This window comes from Cherax quadricarinatus, unplaced genomic scaffold (genome assembly GCF_038502225.1).
Source record: "Cherax quadricarinatus isolate ZL_2023a unplaced genomic scaffold, ASM3850222v1 Contig30, whole genome shotgun sequence".
NCBI classification, from domain to species: Eukaryota; Metazoa; Arthropoda; class Malacostraca; order Decapoda; family Parastacidae; genus Cherax; species Cherax quadricarinatus.
Window position 1 is genome coordinate 217,749 of NW_027195056.1, and position 21,261 is coordinate 239,009.

At 41.6% G+C, this 21,261-nt stretch overlaps 2 protein-coding genes across 4 annotated transcripts in view; both read left to right on the forward strand.

Moving 5' to 3' along the window:
* nompB (intraflagellar transport protein 88-like protein nompB) overlaps positions 1-9,592 on the forward strand; it is an 88,686-nt gene extending 79,094 nt beyond the window's left edge. For both annotated transcript variants that reach the window (XM_070079856.1, XM_070079857.1), the window contains exons 16-17: positions 6,728-6,849; positions 8,429-9,592. In XM_070079856.1, coding sequence (XP_069935957.1) covers positions 6,728-6,849; positions 8,429-8,550 — 244 coding nt within the window. In that variant the 3' untranslated portion in view covers positions 8,551-9,592. The remainder of the gene's footprint in view (positions 1-6,727; positions 6,850-8,428) is intronic.
* Positions 9,593-16,127: 6,535 nt separating this feature from the next.
* Positions 16,128-21,261, forward strand: part of LOC128701032 (gamma-tubulin complex component 3 homolog) — an 87,708-nt gene continuing 82,574 nt past the window's right edge. For both annotated transcript variants that reach the window (XM_070079858.1, XM_070079859.1), the window contains exon 1: positions 16,128-16,309. In XM_070079858.1, the coding sequence (XP_069935959.1) occupies positions 16,246-16,309 (64 nt within the window). In that variant the 5' untranslated portion in view covers positions 16,128-16,245. The remainder of the gene's footprint in view (positions 16,310-21,261) is intronic.

A 21,261-nucleotide genomic window follows, 5' to 3' on the forward strand; every position in this document is an offset into this window, starting at 1 on the left:
CGCCTTTTCCAAATCCATAAATGCCACAAAGACCTCTTTAGCCTTATCTAAATACTGTTCACTTATATGTTTCACTGTAAACACCTGGTCCACACACCCCCTACCTTTCCTAAAGCCTCCTTGTTCATCTGCTATCCTATTCTCCGTCTTACTCTTAATTCTTTCAATTATAACTCTACCATACACTTTACCAGGTACACTCAACAGACTTATCCCCCTATAATTTTTGCACTCTCTTTTATCCCCTTTGCCTTTATACAAAGGAACTATGCATGCTCTCTGCCAATCCCTAGGTACCTTACCTTCTTCCATACATTTATTAAATAATTGCACCAACCACTCCAAAACTATATCCCCACCTGCTTTTAACATTTCTATCTTTATCCCATCAATCCCGGCTGCCTTACCCCCTTTCATTTTACCTACTGCCTCACGAACTTCCCCCACACTCACAACTGGCTCTTCCTCACTCCTACAAGATGTTATTCCTCCTTGCCCTATACACGAAATCACAGCTTCCCTATCTTCATCAACATTTAACAATTCCTCAAAATATTCCTTCCATCTTCCCAATACCTCTAACTCTCCATTTAATAACTCTCCTCTCCTATTTTTAACTGACAAATCCATTTGTTCTCTAGGCTTTCTTAACTTGTTAATCTCACTCCAAAACTTTTTCTTATTTTCAACAAAATTTGTTGATAACATCTCACCCACTCTCTCATTTGCTCTCTTTTTACATTGCTTCACCACTCTCTTAACTTCTCTCTTTTTCTCCATATACTCTTCCCTCCTTGCATCACTTCTACTTTGTAAAAACTTCTCATATGCTAACTTTTTCTCCCTTACTACTCTCTTTACATCATCATTCCACCAATCGCTCCTCTTCCCTCCTGCACCCACTTTCCTGTAACCACAAACTTCTGCTGAACACTCTAACACTACATTTTTAAACCTACCCCATACCTCTTCGACCCCATTGCCTATGCTCTCATTAGCCCATCTATCCTCCAATAGCTGTTTATATCTTACCCTAACTGCCTCCTCTTTTAGTTTATAAACCTTCACCTCTCTCTTCCCTGATGCTTCTATTCTCCTTGTATCCCATCTACCTTTTACTCTCAGTGTAGCTACAACTAGAAAGTGATCTGATATATCTGTGGCCCCTCTATAAACATGTACATCCTGAAGTCTACTCAACAGTCTTTTATCTACCAATACATAATCCAACAAACTACTGTCATTTCGCCCTACATCATATCGTGTATACTTATTTATCCTCTTTTTCTTAAAATATGTATTACCTATAACTAAACCCCTTTCTATACAAAGTTCAATCAAAGGGCTCCCATTATCATTTACACCTGGCACCCCAAACTTACCTACCACACCCTCTCTAAAAGTTTCTCCTACTTTAGCATTCAAGTCCCCTACCACAATTACTCTCTCACTTGGTTCAAAGGCTCCTATACATTCACTTAACATCTCCCAAAATCTCTCTCTCTCCTCTGCATTCCTCTCTTCTCCAGGTGCATACACGCTTATTATGACCCACTTCTCGCATCCAACCTTTACTTTAATCCACATAATTCTTGAATTTACACATTCATATTCTCTTTTCTCCTTCCATAACTGATCATTTAACATTACTGCTACCCCTTCCTTTGCTCTAACTCTCTCAGATACTCCAGATTTAATCCCATTTATTTCCCCCCACTGAAACTCTCCTACCCCCTTCAGCTTTGCTTCGCTTAGGGCCAGGACATCCAACTTCTTTTCATTCATAACATCAGCAATCATCTGTTTCTTGTCATCCGCACTACATCCACGCACATTTAAGCAACCCAGTTTTATAAAGTTTTTCTTCTTCTCTTTTTTAGTAATTGTATACAGGAGAAGGGGTTACTAGCCCATTGCTCCCGGCATTTTAGTCGCCTCATACGACACGCATGGCTTACGGAGGAAAGATTCTTTTCCACTTCCCCATGGACAATAGAAGAAATAAAAAAGAACAAGAGCTATTTAGAAAAAGGAGAAAAACCTAGATGTATGTATATATATATATATATATATGGGAACAAATTCGGTCAGTACTGGCACCTGAACATACTTCTGGAGTGAAAAAATATCGTTAACCGGGGGTCCACTGTATTTTTAAATGTTTATACAGTAGTGTACTGTATATTGTAATGAACAGAATAGAGGAAATCAGCTCTAATATACATTATTTAGGTCTGCATATTGGTCAGAGAGCCTGTTGTAAGCCAGAGTCGTCGGTAAATAAATACGTCACTATGTGAGGAGAGGCTGTATACATGTACGTATTTAGTCGACTATTTATGACTATCTATAGTAGACTATTTGTGACTATCTCTAGTCGATTATTTCTGACTATCTCTGGTCGACTATTTCCAGCTGTCTCTAGTTGATTATTTCTAACTATCTCTAGTCGACTATTGATAATAATAATAATACACTAAACGTGCATGTACACACATATTTACACACACCCCTCTGGGTTTTCTTCTATTTTCTTGCTAGTTCTTGTTCTTGTTTATTTCCTCTTATCTCCATGGGGAAGTGGAACAGAATTCTTCCTCTGTAAACCATGCGTGTTGTAAGAGAAAACTAACATGCCGGGAGCAAGGGGCTAGTAACCCCTTCTCCTGCATATATTACTAAAGCTAAAAAGAAAAACTTTTGCTTTTCTTTTTAGGTCACCCTGCCTTGGTGGGAGATGGCCGGGTCATAGAGGCAAAATATAATATAATAATAATTATTTCTACAAGTCCATAATACAACTTATACAGACCATAGCTGACATAAATGACATACTATATAGAAAGACCCTGGTTATGTAGAGCATTTCCCACAACTTAAGTTAATTTTGTCCCCAGTCCACTAACACTCAGGTACCTGCTTACTGCTAGGTGAACATGAAGAGCAAGTGTAAGATGACCACACCCAGGTACCTACTTACTGCTGGGTGAACAGGAATAGCAGGTATAGTCGCCTCTTATGACATGCATGACTTATGGAGGAAGAATTCTGTTCCACTTCCTTATGGAGAAATGAGGAAATAAGCAAGAACAAGAACTATTAACCCTTTTGGGGTTAACATCACAGCTTTGAAGCCAGGGTCGGTCCCATAAAACTACGCCAAAATTCTAGCAGCTTCCAGTCTTGCGGGAGAAAGCTGGTAGGTGTACATATAAGAGAATGGGTCTGCGTGGTCAGTGTGTGCAGTATAAAAAAAATCCTACAGCACGCAGTGCATAATGAGACATTAAAAACCGCAGCTGTGTTTTTGGTGTAAAACAGCGAATTTGCGGTGTATTCTCATATGGTTGTATTCTCGATTTCTTGGTCTCATTTGATAGAAGGGAAGATATATTACAGAAATAGTTGTCATTTTGATTGGTTTACAGAATAAAAGTAGCTTGAAATTGAGCTCAAAGTAGCAGAAATGTTTAATTTTTCCCATTGTTCAAGCATAAACAAAGCATATCATGTGTCCAATACACATTAACTGGTGGGTCTAATATGCATTCATGAATGCACTAACATTATTTATACAATTATTACCATTATGCAGTAGTCTGAATAACAGTAAGTCTATTTTTTGTGTGAATAAAAATTCAAAATAGAAGCATAATATAAGAGGGGCCCGGAGATGTGACTAATAAACATATAAAATGTTATTTTAGTGCTAGGAATGTCTGCATTATTTATTCTGGACCCTATTTTGAAATTGGCCTTTCTTAAATTTTGTGTGAAATTGGCCAAATTAGTAATTTCTGATCACTTTATTGGGTAGTTGAAATGGGTAAATGGGCAGTGTCTTCTACTCACTCAGTAGAACAAAAAGAGTGTTAGCAAAATAGCTATGAATATAGTCAACTGGAACAAAGGAATTGACCCAAAATAGGGCTCAAAGTGGACAAAATCAGTGCATAAATATCGTTGAGACTGCTAACTTTATGACAGTGTAATTCCGTAAGTTTTCCATCAAATTTCATGCTTTTGGTTTCATTACATTACATATTACAAACTAGTAATACCACAGGGAGTGATCATGTCGGAGGATCTCACCTTCAAGGACCATAACATTGTATCAGTCGCATCTGCTAGAAAAATGACAGGATGGATAATGAGAACCTTCAAAACTAGGGAGGCCAAGCCCATGATGACACTCTTCAGGTCACTTGTTCTATCTAGGCTGGAATATTGCTGCACACTAACAGCACCTTTCAAGGCAGGTGAAATTGCTGACCTAGAAAATGTACAGAGAACCTTCACGGCGTGCATAACGGAGATAAAACACCTCAATTACTGGGAGCGCTTGAGGTTCCTGAACCTGTATTCCCTGGAACGCAGGTGGGAGAGATACATGATTATATACACCTGGAAAATCCTAGAGGGACTAGTACCAAACTTGCACACGAAAATCACTCACAACGAAAGCAAAAGACTTGGCAGACGATGCAACATCCCCCAATGAAAAGCAGGGGTGTCACTAGCACGTTAAAAGACCATACAATAAGTGTCAGGGGCCCGAGACTGTTCAACTGCCTCCCAGCATACATAAGGGGGATTACCAACAGACCCCTGGCAGTCTTCAAGCTGGCACTGGACAAGCACCTAAAGTCGGTTCCTGACCAGCCGGGCTGTGGCTCGTACGTTGGTTTGCGCGCAGCCAGCAGTAACAGCCTGGTTGATCAGGCTCTGATCCACCAGGAGGCCTGGTCACAGACCGGGCAGTAGGGGCGTTGACCCCCCGGAACTCTCTCCAGGTAAACCTTCAGAAAAAGATTCTCTTATCATTTCATAAGAAAAAATATTTTTTCCTTTATTAGATTCTTCTACCCTGTGAGCAAGTTTGCAAACGGGTCTCGACCTTCAAAGGGTTAAGAAAATAGAAGAAAACCCAGATGTGTGTGTATATATATGCTTGTACATGCATGCATAGTGTGACCTAAGTGTAAGTAGAAGTAGGAAGACATACCTGGTATCCTGCATTTTTATGAGACAGAAAAGAACACAACCTATCCTACCATCATGTACAACAATTACAGGTACCGGTATGTATGATCATTTAACCCGTAAACGGTCCAAGCAGATCTACGTTCACATGTGTAGCGCTACAAAAGTAGATCTACGTTTTTTTTACATATTTTCAAATATAACAAAAAAAAAAAAGAGTAGATCCAAGTTTTTTTACACATTTTCAAATGTAAAAAAACAAAAAGAAGATCTACTTTTTTTACATACTTTCAAATGTTGAAAAAACGTATATATACGTTTGGACCGTTTACGGGTTAAAGAAAGGAGGCTGCTCAGCCTATGCTTCCAAAATAATTTATACCACAGTAGAGATGCTTTCCTCATATCATCTGGAATGACACTCATTCTTTTTAATATTTTTTTTAAACTTTCTATAATTACTCTATTACTCTGTAATAAACTTGAATCAAAAATACATTATCTTGTCCTCTGCTGTTATATTACCTTAAAAAATAGATAAAAACAAACTTGTATGAAAACATTGTGTATTACCAGCACTGGAACCCATTGCATTATATTACCTCTAATTATAACTTCCTGTAGTGGACTACTTCATGGAACTCATTGTTCAGACTGATCAAGCCTTGGCTGGACCTTTCTCTTATTTTAATAATAATAATATTTATTACAGTGTGAGTGGTGGTAGTATTGATTACAGTGTTTCTGGTTAATAATGTTTATTACAGTGTGACTGATGGGAGTATTAGTGGTTATAGTGTTCCTGGGTAATCATAATCAATCAATCAATCACGTTTATTCTCTATAAGGATTACAATGCAGGGTTTACAGGTTTTGGGTATTGTGTGGTTTACATGTTATGAAATACTAATTACAGAGAGGGCCACTAGGACACCTAGCATGGCTAGGCATTTCGAGGAGACTTAGATTAATTCTTAACTCTAAATTATTTCAAATTATGGAGTAAGTTGGAATTAAGGCTAAGTGACTAAATCATAGTTTGTGAGTTTAGCAATGTGAATGGTTTTGTTTTGGCACAATACATAGTTTCTATATTGGAGTATCACAGGCAAGCTTATGACTACTTAGGATTCATTATTTTAAGATTAAGATTCGTATTTCTGTGTTTATAGTCAAATGGGTGAGTGAGTGAGGGTAAGTGTGGACCACCAGGTGGTTTTCATGTAATTAGTTGACGAGGTGTATCAGGGAGATAAGATGTTTTCTAACGGTAGTTTTGAAGGTGATGAATGTGTCTGCAGTTCTAGAGTTTTCAGGTAGGGTGTTCCAGATTTTAGGGCCTTTGACATACATTGAATTTTTGTAAAGGTTTAGTCGGACACGGGGAATGTCATAGAGATGTTTGTGTCTGGTGTTATGCCTGTGGGTTCTGTCACAACTATCAAGAAAGCGTTTTAGGTCAAGGTTAATATTGGAATTTAAGGTCCTGTAGATGTAGATTGCACAGTAGTAAGTGTGGATGTTCTGAACAGGGAGTAAGTTTAGATCTATGAAGAGTGGGGGGGTGTTAATGTTATCATCACAGAGCCAGTGGTTGCAACATGCCAGGGTAATAATAATAATGTTATTATCACAGAGACAGTGGTCGCAGCGTGCCAGGGTAATAATAATAATGTTATCACAGAGCCAGTGCTGGCAATGGTCGCAGCGTGCCAGGGTAATAATAATAATGTTATCATAACAGAGCCAGTGCTCGCAGTGGTCGCAGCGTGCCAGGGTCGGCACTCAGTGGTGGTCGAGCCACCAGACTCTCCCTGAATGACCTGGATGAGAACGAGCCCTTTGTGCCGGCCAATAAGCAAGTTGGTGAGTAACAACCTTCTTACTTACCACTTACAACAAGAATATTCAAGAATATCTAACATATTAACCCTTTCAAGGTTGGTGTCATATTAGTATGGCTTACAAGACAGTGTTGGTGCTGTATTAATATGCCAAAGTTCTAGCGGCTTCAGATCTAGCTGGAGAAAGCTGGTTGATCTAAATGTGAGAGAACGTGTCTGCATGGTCAGTGTGCACTGTATAAAAAAATCCTGAAACACGCAGTGCAAAATGAGAAAAAAAAAACTCCAGCCGTGTTTTTGGTTTAAAACACCGACTTTGAGGTGCATTTTCATATGGTATTTATTGTTGTATTCTCATTTTCTTGGTCTCATTTGATAGAATGGAAAATATATTATAGAAATAGAGATGATTTTGATTGGTTTCACGATGAAAAGTATCTTGAAATTGAGTTCAAAGTTGCGGAAATGTTCGATTTTTGCCGATGATCAGGAGTAAACATATGATGTCACCGTCCAGTACATGTCCAATTGGCCAGTTTAATGCACAGTTATGAATGGGTTGACATTATTTATACAATTATTACAATAATGCAGTAGTCTGCATAACAGTAAATCTTCTATTTTTTGTGTGAATAAAAATTCAAAATGGAAAGCAAGAGTAATATAAGAGGGACCTGGAGACATGACTGATGAACAGAGAAAATGTTATTTTAGTGCCAGGAATGTCTGTATTGTTTATTCTGGACCCTATTTTGAAATTGGCATCTTTTGAAATTTGTGTGAAATTGACCAAATTTCGAATTTCTGACCATGTTATTGGGAAGTTGAAATCGGTAAATGAGCGGTTTCTTGTATTCAGTCGATAGAACAAATGGAATTCTAGCGAAATACAGTGGACCCCCGCATAACGATTACCTCCGAATGTGACCAATTATGTAAGTGTATTTATGTAAGTGAGTTTGTACGTGTATGTTTGGGGGTCTGAAATGGACTAATCTACTTCACAATATTTCTTATGGGAACAAATTCAGAGTGAACAACTTCTGGAGTGAAAAAATATCGTTAACCGGGGGTCCACTGTAGTTGTGAATTTGGTCGACTGGAACATTGAAATTGGCCAAAATAGGGCTCAAATTGGGCAAAATCGTCGATGTGTATATATCGCTGAGATCGCTAACTTCGCGAGAGCGTAATTCCATAAGTTTTCCATCAAATTTTGCACTTTTGGCATCATTACCATCGGGAAAAGATTCTCGACAGTGCAAAAGGGTTAGTGAATATTCATTAATGTTCAGTTATCTAATAATATTCATGAATATTCAATAATCGTCACTAATAACAATAATCATATATTAATGCAAATAATATAATAAAAATATTAAATTTTGGATGGTTTTTTGTAGTTGGTGGATAGTCAGGATAACAACCAAGTAAAATAGTTGGCAGTTGAGTTATTTTGATCCATGAGACTTTAAATAAGCTTAAAAGTGGCCAGATCTCAAAATAGGACCAAAAGTGGATGTGACTTAAATTAGGCCTCAAAGTGGGTGAATCTCACAATAAGTCTAAAAGTAGTCAAATTATTTTTTCATGATTTCCAGACAGCAGTTATGTTGATCCACTGGGTCCACCGCAGGAGCGGCCGCGGACCAGTCTCCGCCGGAAACAAGACGACGACGACTTCGCCGACGAGGAACTGGGTGACGACCTGTTGCCTGAGTGATGACTTGACGCATGTCGACAGTCGAGCTTATAACCGGGGCGCTGTTTGGCATGATTACCACGACTGCTGCTATATGCACCACCGCCACTACACACTTATGATTTTTCACTCCACCTAAACAAGCAGTATATAAAATATAAACTTCGTCTATATACAGCCAACTCTCTTATAAAATACCTGTATATACAGTCAGTTCTATTATAAAGTTCCTCTATATACATTAAGTTATAAAGTTCCTCTATAAACAGTCAGTGCTCTTATAAAACTCCACTATATACAGTTAAGAATTATGAAGCTCCACTATATAGCCGTTGGTACACCTATAAGTCAGCATGGCACTGTTGAGCTTCCATTATGAAACACAAAGCCTTGACTAGTATGTATGATTCCGCTAATCAGTCGCATAAATCGACTCGGTTCTATTCAGAATTACCAAAGGATAAAAAACCTGTATTTTTTATTTAATTTTATTATAAATAAACAAGGAAAATATTAAATTTTTTATTTTAGCACAACAGACTGAGCTGTTTTTCTCTCTAGTTCTTCGTTCATGACCTTGTATTTCTTGATGAGTTTATCTCTGTCTCGACAGACTTGCTCGCTATGGTCGACGTTGTTGTCAGCGTCTAGAACTTGTAGTTTTAAAGGCATCTAGAGATTTTTTAATGTTTTTTCATACTCTTTGATGGTCATTTCCTTTGTTCGCACAATGTCTATTTGTTAGACGACGACGTTGATCTCTTCAAACACTTTCAGTCCACCTTAATTAGAATGGTCACTATAAGTCGTTCCATCAACCTTATTCATCCTTTCAAAGACACTCCGTCCATCTTAATTAGAAAGGTCACTATCAGTCTTTCCAGGTACTGACTACTTTCTATCATGACTGAGGTACTGACTACCTTCTGTCATGACTGAGGTACTGACTACCTTCTATCATGACTGAGGTACTGACTACCTTCTATCATGACTGAGGTACTGACTACCTTCTATCATGACTGAGGTACTGACTACCTTCTATCATGACTGTGGTACTGACTACCTTCTATCATGACTGTGGTACTGACTACCTTCTATCATGACTGAGGTACTGACTACCTTCTATCATGACTGAGGTACTGACTACCTTCTATCATGACTGAGGTACTGACTACCTTCTATCATGACTGAGGTACTGACTACCTTCTATCATGACTGAGGTACTGACTACCTTCTGTCATGACTGAGGTACTGACTACCTTCTATCATGACTGAGGTACTGACTACCTTCTATCATGACTGTGGTACTGACTACCTTCTATCATGACTGAGGTACTGACTACCTTCTATCATGACTGAGGTACTGACTACCTTCTGTCATGACTGAGGTACTGACTACCTTCTATCATGACTGTGGTACTGACTACCTTCTATCATGACTGAGGTACTGACTACCTTCTGTCATGACTGAGGTACTGACTACCTTCTATCATGACTGAGGTACTGACTACCTTCTATCATGACTGAGGTACTGACTACCTTCTGTCATGACTGAGGTACTGACTACCTTCTATCATGACTGAGGTACTGACTACCTTCTATCATGACTGAGGTACTGACTACCTTCTATCATGACTGAGGTACTGACTACCTTCTATCATGACTGAGGTACTGACTACCTTCTATCATGACTGAGGTACTGACTACCTTCTATCATGACTGAGGTACTGACTACCTTCTATCATGACTGAGGTACTGACTACCTTCTATCATGACTGAGGTACTGACTACCTTCTATCATGACTGAGGTACTGACTACCTTCTATCATGACTGAGGTACTGACTACCTTCTATCATGACTGAGGTACTGACTACCTTCTATCATGACTGAGGTACTGACTACCTTCTATCATGACTGAGGTACTGACTACCTTCTATCATGACTGAGGTACTGACTACCTTCTATCATGACTGAGGTACTATCTACCTTCTGTCATGGCTGAGGCACTGACTACCTTCTATCATGATTGAGGTACTGACTACCTTCTACTATGACTGAGGGACTGACTACCTTCTGTCATGACTGAGATAAAGACCACCTTCTATCATGACTGAAGTAATGATGGCTTTCTATCATGACTTAGGTACTGACTACTTTCTATCATGATTGAGGCACTGACTACCTTCTATCATAACTGAGGGACTGACTGCCTTCTATCATGACTGAGGTACTGACTACCATCTATCATAACTGAGGGACTGACTACCTTCTATCATGACTGAGGTGCTGATTACCTTCTATCATAACTGAGGAACTGACTACATTCTATCATGACTGAGGTACTGACTACCTTCTATCATGACTGAGGTACTGACTACTTTCTATCATGACTGAAGCACTGACTACCTTCTATCATAACTGAGGGACTGACTACCTTCTATCATGACTGAGGTACTGACTACTTTCTATCATGACTGAGGTACTGACTACCTTCCATCATAACTGAGAGACTGACTACTTTCTATCATGACTGAGGCACTGACTACCTTCTATCATGACTGAGGTACTGACTACTTTCTATCATAACTGAGGGACTGACTACCTTCCATCATAACTGAGAGACTGACTACTTTCTATCATGACTGAGGTACTGACTACCTTCTATCATGACTGAGGTACTGACTACCTTCTATCATAACTGAGGTACTGACTACCTTCTATCATGACTGAGGTACTGACTACCTTCTATCATGACTGAGGTACTGACTACCTTCTATCATGACTGAGGTACTGACTACCTTCTATCATGACTGAGGTACTGACTACCTTCTATCATGACTGAGGTACTGACTACCTTCTATCATGACTGAGGTACTGACTACCTTCTATCATGACTGAGGTACTGACTACCTTCTATCATGACTGAGGTACTGACTACCTTCTATCATGACTGAGGTACTGACTACCTTCTATCATGACTGAGGTACTGACTACCTTCTATCATGACTGAGGTACTGACTACCTTCTATCATGACTGAGGTACTGACTACCTTCTATCATGACTGAGGTACTGACTACCTTCCATCATAACTGAGGGACTGACTACCTTCTATCATGACTGTGGTACTGACTACCTTCCATCATGACTGAGGTACTGACTACATTCTATCATGACTGAGGCACTGACTACCTTCTATCATGACTGAGGTACTGACTACCTTCTATCATAACTGAGGGACTGACTACCTTCTATCATGACTGAGGTACTGACTACCTTCTATCATGACTGAGGTACTGACTACCTTCTATCATGACTGAGGTACTGACTACCTTCTCTCATGACTGAGGTACTGACTACCTTCTATCATGACTGAGGTACTGACTACCTTCCATCGTGTCTGAGGTACTGACTACCTTCTATCATGACTGTGGTACTGACTACCTTCCATCATGACTGAGGTACTGACTACATTCTATCATGACTGAGGCACTGACTACCTTCTATCATGACTGAGGTACTGACTACCTTCTATCATGACTGAGGTACTGACTACCTTCTATCATGACTGTGGTACTGACTACCTTCCATCATGACTGAGGTACTGACTACCTTCTATCATGACTGACGTACTGACTACTTTCTATCATAACTGAGGTACTGACTACCTTCTATCATAACTGAGGTACTGACTACCTTCTATCATGACTGAGGTACTGACTACCTTCTATCATGACTGAGGTACTGACTACCTTCTATCATGACTGAGGTACTGACTACCTTCTATCATAACTGAGGGACTGACTACTTTCTATCATGACTGAGGCACTGACTACCTTCTATCATGACTGAGGTACTGACTACCTTCTATCATGACTGAGGTACTGACTACCTTCCATCATGACTGAGGTACTGACTACCTTCCATCATGACTGAGGTACTGACTACCTTCTATCATAACTGAGGTACTGACTACCTTCTATCATGACTGAGGTACTGACTACCTTCTATCATGACTGAGGGACTGACTACCTTCTATCATGACTGAGGTACTGACTACCTTCTATCATAACTGAGGTACTGACTACCTTCTATCATGACTGAGGTACTGACTACCTTCCATCATGACTGAGGTACTGACTACCTTCCATCATGACTGAGGTACTGACTACCTTCCATCATGACTGAGGTACTGACTACCTTCTATCATGACTGAGGTACTGACTACCTTCTATCATGACTGAGGTACTGACTACCTTCCATCATGACTGAGGTACTGACTACCTTCCATCATGACTGAGGTACTGACTGCCTTCTTTCATGACTGAGGGACTGACTACCTTCTATCATGACTGAGGTACTGACTACCTTCCATCATGACTGAGGTACTGACTGCCTTCTTTCATGACTGAGGGACTGACTACCTTCTATCATGACTGAGGTACTGACTACCTTCCATCATGACTGAGGTACTGACTGCCTTCTTTCATGACTGAGGGACTGATTACCTTGTATCAGTGTAAACCCCCTCTTCAGTCCTTCATATTTTGCAACTTGCCTCTAGAACTTGTGCATCAAACCCTCATTATCTGGACACCCACAGTACAAATCAGATGTCCTTGCAACTCACTAGGCCTAAGGCCTTGGTGTAGACATAACACTCACCAAACTCACTATGTAGCATTTTTGCCCCAATAAACATAAGCTCAATTCTAAGCCTATTATTAACCTCACTACCTTGTATTACCATAACTACAAAAACAACAAATATTGGCAGTGATTGGATTCCGTGATCATGTGAAGACCGATTCACTGACTACCTTCCATCATGACTGAGGTACTGACTACCTTCCATCATGACTGAGGTACTGACTACCTTCTATCATGACTGTGGTACTGACTACCTTCTATCATGACTGAGGTACTGACTACCTTCTATCATGACTGAGGTACTGACTACCTTCTATCATGACTGAGGTACTGACTACCTCCTGTCATGACTGCGGTACTGACTACCTTCTATCATGACTGTGGTACTGACTACCTTCTATCATGACTAAGGTACTGACTACCTTCTATCATGACTGAGGTACTTACTACCTTCTATCATGACTGAGGTACTGACTACCTTCTATCATGACTGAGGTACTTACTACCTTCTATCATGACTGAGGTACTGACTACCTTCTATCATGACTGAGGTACTGACTACCTTCTATCATGACTGTGGTACTGACTACCTTCTATCATGACTGAGGTACTGACTACCTTCTATCATGACTGAGGTACTGACTACCTTCTATCATGACTGAGGTACTGACTACCTTCTCTCATGACTGAGGTACTGACTACCTTCTATCATGACTGAGGTACTGACTACCTTCTATCATGACTGAGGTACTGACTACCTTCTATCATGACTGAGGTACTGACTACCTTCTATCATGACTGAGGTACTGACTACCTTCTATCATGACTGAGGTACTGACTACCTTCTATCATGACTGAGGTACTGACTACCTTCTATCATGACTGAGGTACTGACTACCTTCTATCATGACTGAGGTACTGACTACCTTCTATCATGACTGAGGTACTGACTACCTTCTATCATGACTGAGGTACTGACTACCTTCTATCATGACTGAGGTACTGACTACCTTCTATCATGACTGAGGTACTGACTACCTTCTATCATGACTGAGGTACTGACTACCTTCTATCATGACTGAGGTACTGACTACCTTCTATCATGACTGAGGTACTGACTACCTTCTATCATGACTGAGGTACTGACTACCTTCTATCATGACTGAGGTACTGACTACCTTCTATCATGACTGAGGTACTGACTACCTTCTATCATGACTGAGGTACTGACTACCTTCTATCATGACTGAGGTACTGACTACCTTCTATCATGACTGAGGTACTGACTACCTTCTATCATGACTGAGGTACTGACTACCTTCTATCATGACTGAGGTACTGACTACCTTCTATCATGACTGAGGTACTGACTACCTTCTATCATGACTGAGGTACTGACTACCTTCTATCATGACTGAGGTACTGACTACCTTCTATCATGACTGAGGTACTGACTACCTTCTATCATGACTGAGGTACTGACTACCTTCTATCATGACTGAGGTACTGACTACCTTCTATCATGACTGAGGTACTGACTACCTTCTATCATGACTGAGGTACTGACTACCTTCTATCATGACTGAGGTACTGACTACCTTCTATCATGACTGAGGTACTGACTACCTTCTATCATGACTGAGGTACTGACTACCTTCTATCATGACTGAGGTACTGACTACCTTCTATCATGACTGAGGTACTGACTACCTTCTATCATGACTGAGGTACTGACTACCTTCTATCATGACTGAGGTACTGACTACCTTCTATCATGACTGAGGTACTGACTACCTTCTATCATGACTGAGGTACTGACTACCTTCTATCATGACTGAGGTACTGACTACCTTCTATCATGACTGAGGTACTGACTACCTTCTATCATGACTGAGGTACTGACTACCTTCTATCATGACTGAGGTACTGACTACCTTCTATCATGACTGAGGTACTGACTACCTTCTATCATGACTGAGGTACTGACTACCTTCTATCATGACTGAGGTACTGACTACCTTCTATCATGACTGAGGTACTGACTACCTTCTATCATGACTGAGGTACTGACTACCTTCTATCATGACTGAGGTACTGACTACCTTCTATCATGACTGTGGTACTGACTACCTTCTATCATGACTGAGGTACTGACTACCTTCTATCATGACTGAGGTACTGACTACCTTCTATCATGACTGAGGTACTGACTACCTTCTATTATGACTGAGGTACTGACTACCTTCTATCATGACTGTGGTACTGACTACCTTCTATCATGACTGAGGTACTGACTACCTTCTATCATGACTGAGGTACTGACTACCTTCTATCATGACTGTGGTACTGACTACCTTCTATCATGACTGATTATTATTATTATTATAATCAAGGGGAAGCGCTAAACCCGGAGGATTATACAGCGCCCAGGGGGGGGGGATGTGGAAGGCATTCAGGCTTAATTCAGGGAACTGGAGCACAGATCCAATTCCCTAAATCAAGAGCCCCTCACCAACATCAAGGAACCTTCCTTGAGGGGCTATCATGACTGAGGTACTGACTACCTTCTATCATGACTGAGAAGAGATGGAAGATAGAGAATGAAGAAGTATTATAATAGTAATAATAATAATAATAATAATAGCAATGTAATTTTATTTTAAGGTAGTTTCAGCATTGTTCAACATAATTTTAAATAACGTACAAAAACTAAGTAATGAGTCATTTAAACTATTCATTTATATCATGATGATTATTATATTTATTATTATAAAAATATTTTTAAAAAATTCATCAATATCTAGCAGATGCTGCAAGTGTCATCCTACCTCTTGATTGGCTGTCGTCTCTGGGGCACCCAATAGTATCGCTGCTTTCAAACCTGACCAAAACAATGCGAAACCAAAGAGTAGCCGTGATTGGCTGTGTCTCTCCCGAGCGACCAATAGCAGGTCTCCTCGCGGATATAAACAAACAGAGCATAAATGGCGGCAGTTGAGGAGTCTGGCGGGAGAGTTATTAGTGTTTATTGTGGCAATTAAGAGAGTTAATTGGGTAGTTAGCAGCCATGATGGACGCTTCTAACACCCTGTTGAAGAGACTTTGTGCCCACGTTACTGGTCTTAATGATGGTGAGTTTAATAACTAGTTGAACCTTCCTGGGTTCTTGATCCTCGGTGCTGGAGCTGTGTTGAACCTTGCTGGGTTCTTGATCCTCGGTGCTGGAGCTGTGTTGAACCTTGCTGGGTTCTTGATCCTTGGTGCTGGAGCTGTGTTGAACCTTGCTGGGTTCTTGATCCTCGGTGCTGAGTTGAACCTTGCTGGGTTCTTGATCCATGGTGCTGAGTTGAACCTTCCTGGGTTCTTGATCCTCGGTGCTGGAGCTGTGTTGAACCTTGCTGGGTTCTTGATCCTCGGTGCTGGAGCTGTGTTGAACCTTGCTGGGTTCTTGATCCTCGGTGCTGGAGCTGTGTTGAACCTTGCTGGGTTCTTGATCCTCGGTGCTGGAGCTGTGTTGAACCTTGCTGGGTTCTTGATCCTCGGTGCTGGAGCTGTGTTGAACCTTCCTGGGTTCTTGATCCTCGGTGCTGGAGCTGTGTTGAACCTTGCTGGGTTCTTGATCCTTGGTGCTGGAGCTGTGTTGAACCTTGCTAGGTTCTTGATCCTTTGTGCTGGAGCTGTGTTGAACCTTGGTGGGTTCTTGATCCTCGGTGCTGAGTTGAACCTTCCTGGGTTCTTGATCCTCGGTGCTGGAGCTGTGTTGAACCTTGCTGGGTTCTTGATCCTTTGTGCTGGAGCTGTGTTGAACCTTGCTGGGTTCTTGATCCTCGGTGCTGAGTTGAACCTTGCTTGGTTCTTGATCCTCAGTGCTGGAGCGGTGTTGAACCTTCCTGGGTTCTTGATCCTCGGTGCTGGAGCTGTGTTGAACCTTGCTGGGTTCTTGATCCTTTGTGCTGGAGCTGTGTTGAACCTTGGTGGGTTCTTGATCCTCGGTGCTGAGTTGAACCTTCCTGGGTTCTTGATCCTCGGTGCTGGAGCTGTGTTGAACCTTGCTGGGTTCTTGATCCTCGGTGCTGGAGCTGTGTTGAACCTTGCTGGGTTCTTGATCCATGGTGCTGTGTTGAACCTTGTTGGGTTCTTGATCCTTGGTGCTGGAGCTGTGTTGAACCTTGCTGGGTTCTTGATCCTCGGTGCTGAGTTGAACCTTGCTGGGTTCTTGATCCTTGGTGCTGGAGCTGTGTTGAACCTTGCTGGGTTCTTGATCCTCGGTGCTGAGTTGAACCTTGCTGGGTTCTTGATCCATGGTGCTGAGTTGAACCTTGCTGGGTTCTTGATCCTTGGTGCTGGAGCTGTGTTGAACCCTGCTGGGTTCTTGATCCATGGTGCTGAGTTGAACCTTGCTGGGTTCTTGATCCTTGGTGCTGGAGCTGTGTTGAACCTTGCTGGGTTCTTGATCCTCGGTGCTGAGTTGAACCTTGCTGGGTTCTTGATCCTTGGTGCTGGAGCTGTGTTGAACCTTGCTGGGTTCTTGATCCTTGGTGCTGAGTTGAACCTTGCTGGGTTCTTGATCCATGGTGCTGAGTTGAACCTTGCTGGGTTCTTGATCCATGGTGCTGAGTTGAACCTTGCTGGGTTCTTGATCCATGGTGCTGAGTTGAACCTTCCCAGGTTCTTGATCCATGGTGCTGAGTTGAACCTTGCTGGGTTCTTGATCCATGGTGCTGAGTTGAACCTTGCTGGGTTCTTGATCCATGGTGCTGAGTTGAACCTTGCTGGGTTCTTGATCCATGGTGCTGAGTTGAACCTTGCTGGGTTCTTGATCCATGGTGCTGAGTTGAACCTTGCTGGGTTCTTGATCCTCAGTGCTGGAGCTGCATTGAACCTTGCTGGGTTCTTGATCCTCGGTGCTGGAGCTGTGTTGAACCTTGCTGGGTTCTTGATCCTGAGTTGAACCTTGCTGGGTTCTTGATCCATGGTGCTGAGTTGAACCTTCCTGGGTTCTTGATCCATGGTGCTGAGTTGAACCTTGCTGGGTTCTTGATCCATGGTGCTGAGTTGAACCTTCCTGGGTTCTTGATCCTCGGTGCTGGAGCTGTGTTGAACCTTGCTGGGTTCTTGATCCTCGGTGCTGGAGCTGTGTTGAACCTTGCTGGGTTCTTGATCCATGGTGCTGTGTTGAACCTTGCTGGGTTCTTGATCCATGATGCTGTGTTGAACCTTGCTGGGTTCTTGATCCTCGGTGCTGGAGCTGCGTTGAACCTTGCTGGGTTCTTGATCCATGATGCTGAGTTGAACCTTGCTGGGTTCTTGAACCTCATTGATGGGGCTATATTAAACCTTGAGTTGAACCTTGCTAGGTCTTTGATCCATGGTGCTGGAGCTGATTGAAATTTTATTAAATTTTTGATAAGCATTTAGTGAACTGTCTTTGAACTTTGCTTGACCTTTCCATAAACCTTCCTTAAACCTTCTTTGAACCTGCCTTGAACCTTCTTTGAACCTTCCTTGTCCCTTGAACCTTCATTGAACCTTGGCACTTTCATTGAACCTGGAACCTTCCTTGAACCTTCCTTGACCCTTTCTTGAATCTTCCTTGAACCTTCCTTGAACCTTCCTTGACCCTTTCTTGAATCTTCCTTGAACCTTCCTTGAACCTTCCTTGACCCTTTCTTGAATCTTCCTTGAACCTTCCTTGAACCCATTATTGAACCCATGCATCACACCTATATCCATCTCCACAGACTCCTCAGTGAACCACTCACTTTTCCCCTGTTCTGCTGTATGGTTCACCTGGTCTCTCGTAGACCCATCATCCACTGACAAATCCCAAATACAGTGGACCCCCGCTTAACGATCACCTCCAAATGCGACCAATTATGTAAGTGTATTTATGTAAGTGCGTTTGTACGTGTATGTTTTTGGGTCTGAAATGGACTAATCTACTTCACAATATTTCTTATGGGAACAAATTCGGTCAGTACTGGCACCTGAACATACTTCTGGAATGAAAAAATATCGTTAACCGGGGGTCCACTGTATTCGAATACGTTCACTTCCTCCCTCCAGTCTTTTATTACACTGACACCGTCTGTTAGTGTTCACCTAGCAGCAAGTAGGTACCTGGGTGTTAGTGGACTGGTGTGGGTCACATCCTGGGTGTTAGTGGACTGGTGTGGGTCACATCCTGGGTGTTAGTGGACTGGTGTGGGTCACATCCTGGGTGTTAGTGGACTGGTGTGGGTCACATCCTGGGTGTTAGTGGACTGGTGTGGGTCACATCCTGGGTGTTAGTGGACTGGTGTGGGTCACATCCTGGGTGTTAGTGGACTGGTGTGGGTCACATCCTGGGTGTTAGTGGACTGGTGTGGGTCACATCCTGGGTGTTAGTGGACTGGTGTGGGTCACATCCTGGGTGTTAGTGGACTAGTGTGGGTCACATCCTGGGTGTTAGTGGACTGGTGTGGGTCACATCCTGGGTGTTAGTGGACTGGTGTGGGTCACATCCTGGGTGTTAGTGGACTGGTGTGGGTCACATCCTGGGTGTTAGTGGACTGGTGTGGGTCACATCCTGGGTGTTAGTGGACTGGTGTGGGTCACATCCTGGGTGTTAGTGGACTGGTGTGGGTGGCATCCTGGGTGTTAGTGGACTGGTGTGGGTCACATCCTGGGTGTTAGTGGACTGGTGTGGGTGGCATCCTGGGTGTTAGTGGACTGGTGTGGGTCACATCCTGGGTGTTAGTGGACTGGTGTGGGTCACATCCTGGGTGTTAGTGGACTGGTGTGGGTCACATCCTGGGTGTTAGTGGACTGGTGTGGGTCACATCCTGGGTGTTAGTGGACTGGTGTGGGTCACATCCTGGGTGTTAGTGGACTGGTGTGGGTCACATCCTGGGTGTTAGTGGACTGGTGTAGGTCACATCCTGGGTGTTAGTGGACTGGTGTGGGTCACATCCTGGGGCAGAATTAACCTAAGTTGTGGGAAGTGCTCAGCATAACAAGGAACTTTCTATACAGTAGTATGTCATAGGTGTCAGCTATGGTCTGTATAAGTTGTATCATGTACTGGTAGTAAATAATTTATTATTATTATTATTATTATTATTATTATTATTATTATTATTATTATTATAGATTCGTCCATCATCCTCTGCAACTCGTCTTCCTCAATCTCTCATAGACAATTACCCATTTTGTTCCATTATATTTGTACTGAAAGTAAGTTGCTGTGTCTTCACAATCTCTCATAACTTTTCTCTAAAACTGATGATGTCAAGTCAGTTTGATACTGCTCGAGACGTCCCACTTAACTGAAGATCACTGTATCTGTTTAAAGTAGTATTAATACATACTTAAATTGTACTTTTGTTCATTTATCTTCATCTCTTTTTTTTGTATTAATGTATACCTAAAATTGTTCTTTTGTTCATCTGATTACCACTTTTTTTTTGGTACATTTACAAACTGCTACTTAATAGCCAATCTCTAGTTCTTCAGTAGTCTTTAAGCCCTAGAATTAGTCTGCCCAAAAGTACACCACATGCTAGTGGCTTTATTTTGCTCCTGACAGTATTTTGTTAAATGCCGACCACATAATTGTATACTGTGGGAAATATACAAATTTGTATTTGTTTGAAAGTACAGTATCATCAGCAAAGATCAACTGTAACAACTTCCACTTTGTGTTAGATTCTTTATCTCTTAATTCCATATAGTATCTTGCCGAACATTCACTTCTCTTATAACTCCATCTATAAATACAGTGGACCCCTGCATAACGATTACCTCCGAATGCGACCAATTATGTAAGTGTATTTATGTAAGTGCGTTTGTACGTGTATGTTTGGGGGTCTGAAATGGACTAATCTACTTCACAATATTTCTTATGGGAACAAATTCGGTCAGTACTGGCACCTGAACATACTTCTGAAGTGAAAAAATATCGTTAACCGGGGGTCCACTGTACAATAGGATCTTTGCATCCGTGGATTCAGTTATCTGCAGTTTACATGGCCTGAAAATAAGCCTTAATTTTACTTAATGATGGCCTCAAAGTACAAAAGTAGTGATGGTAGAAGTGATAATT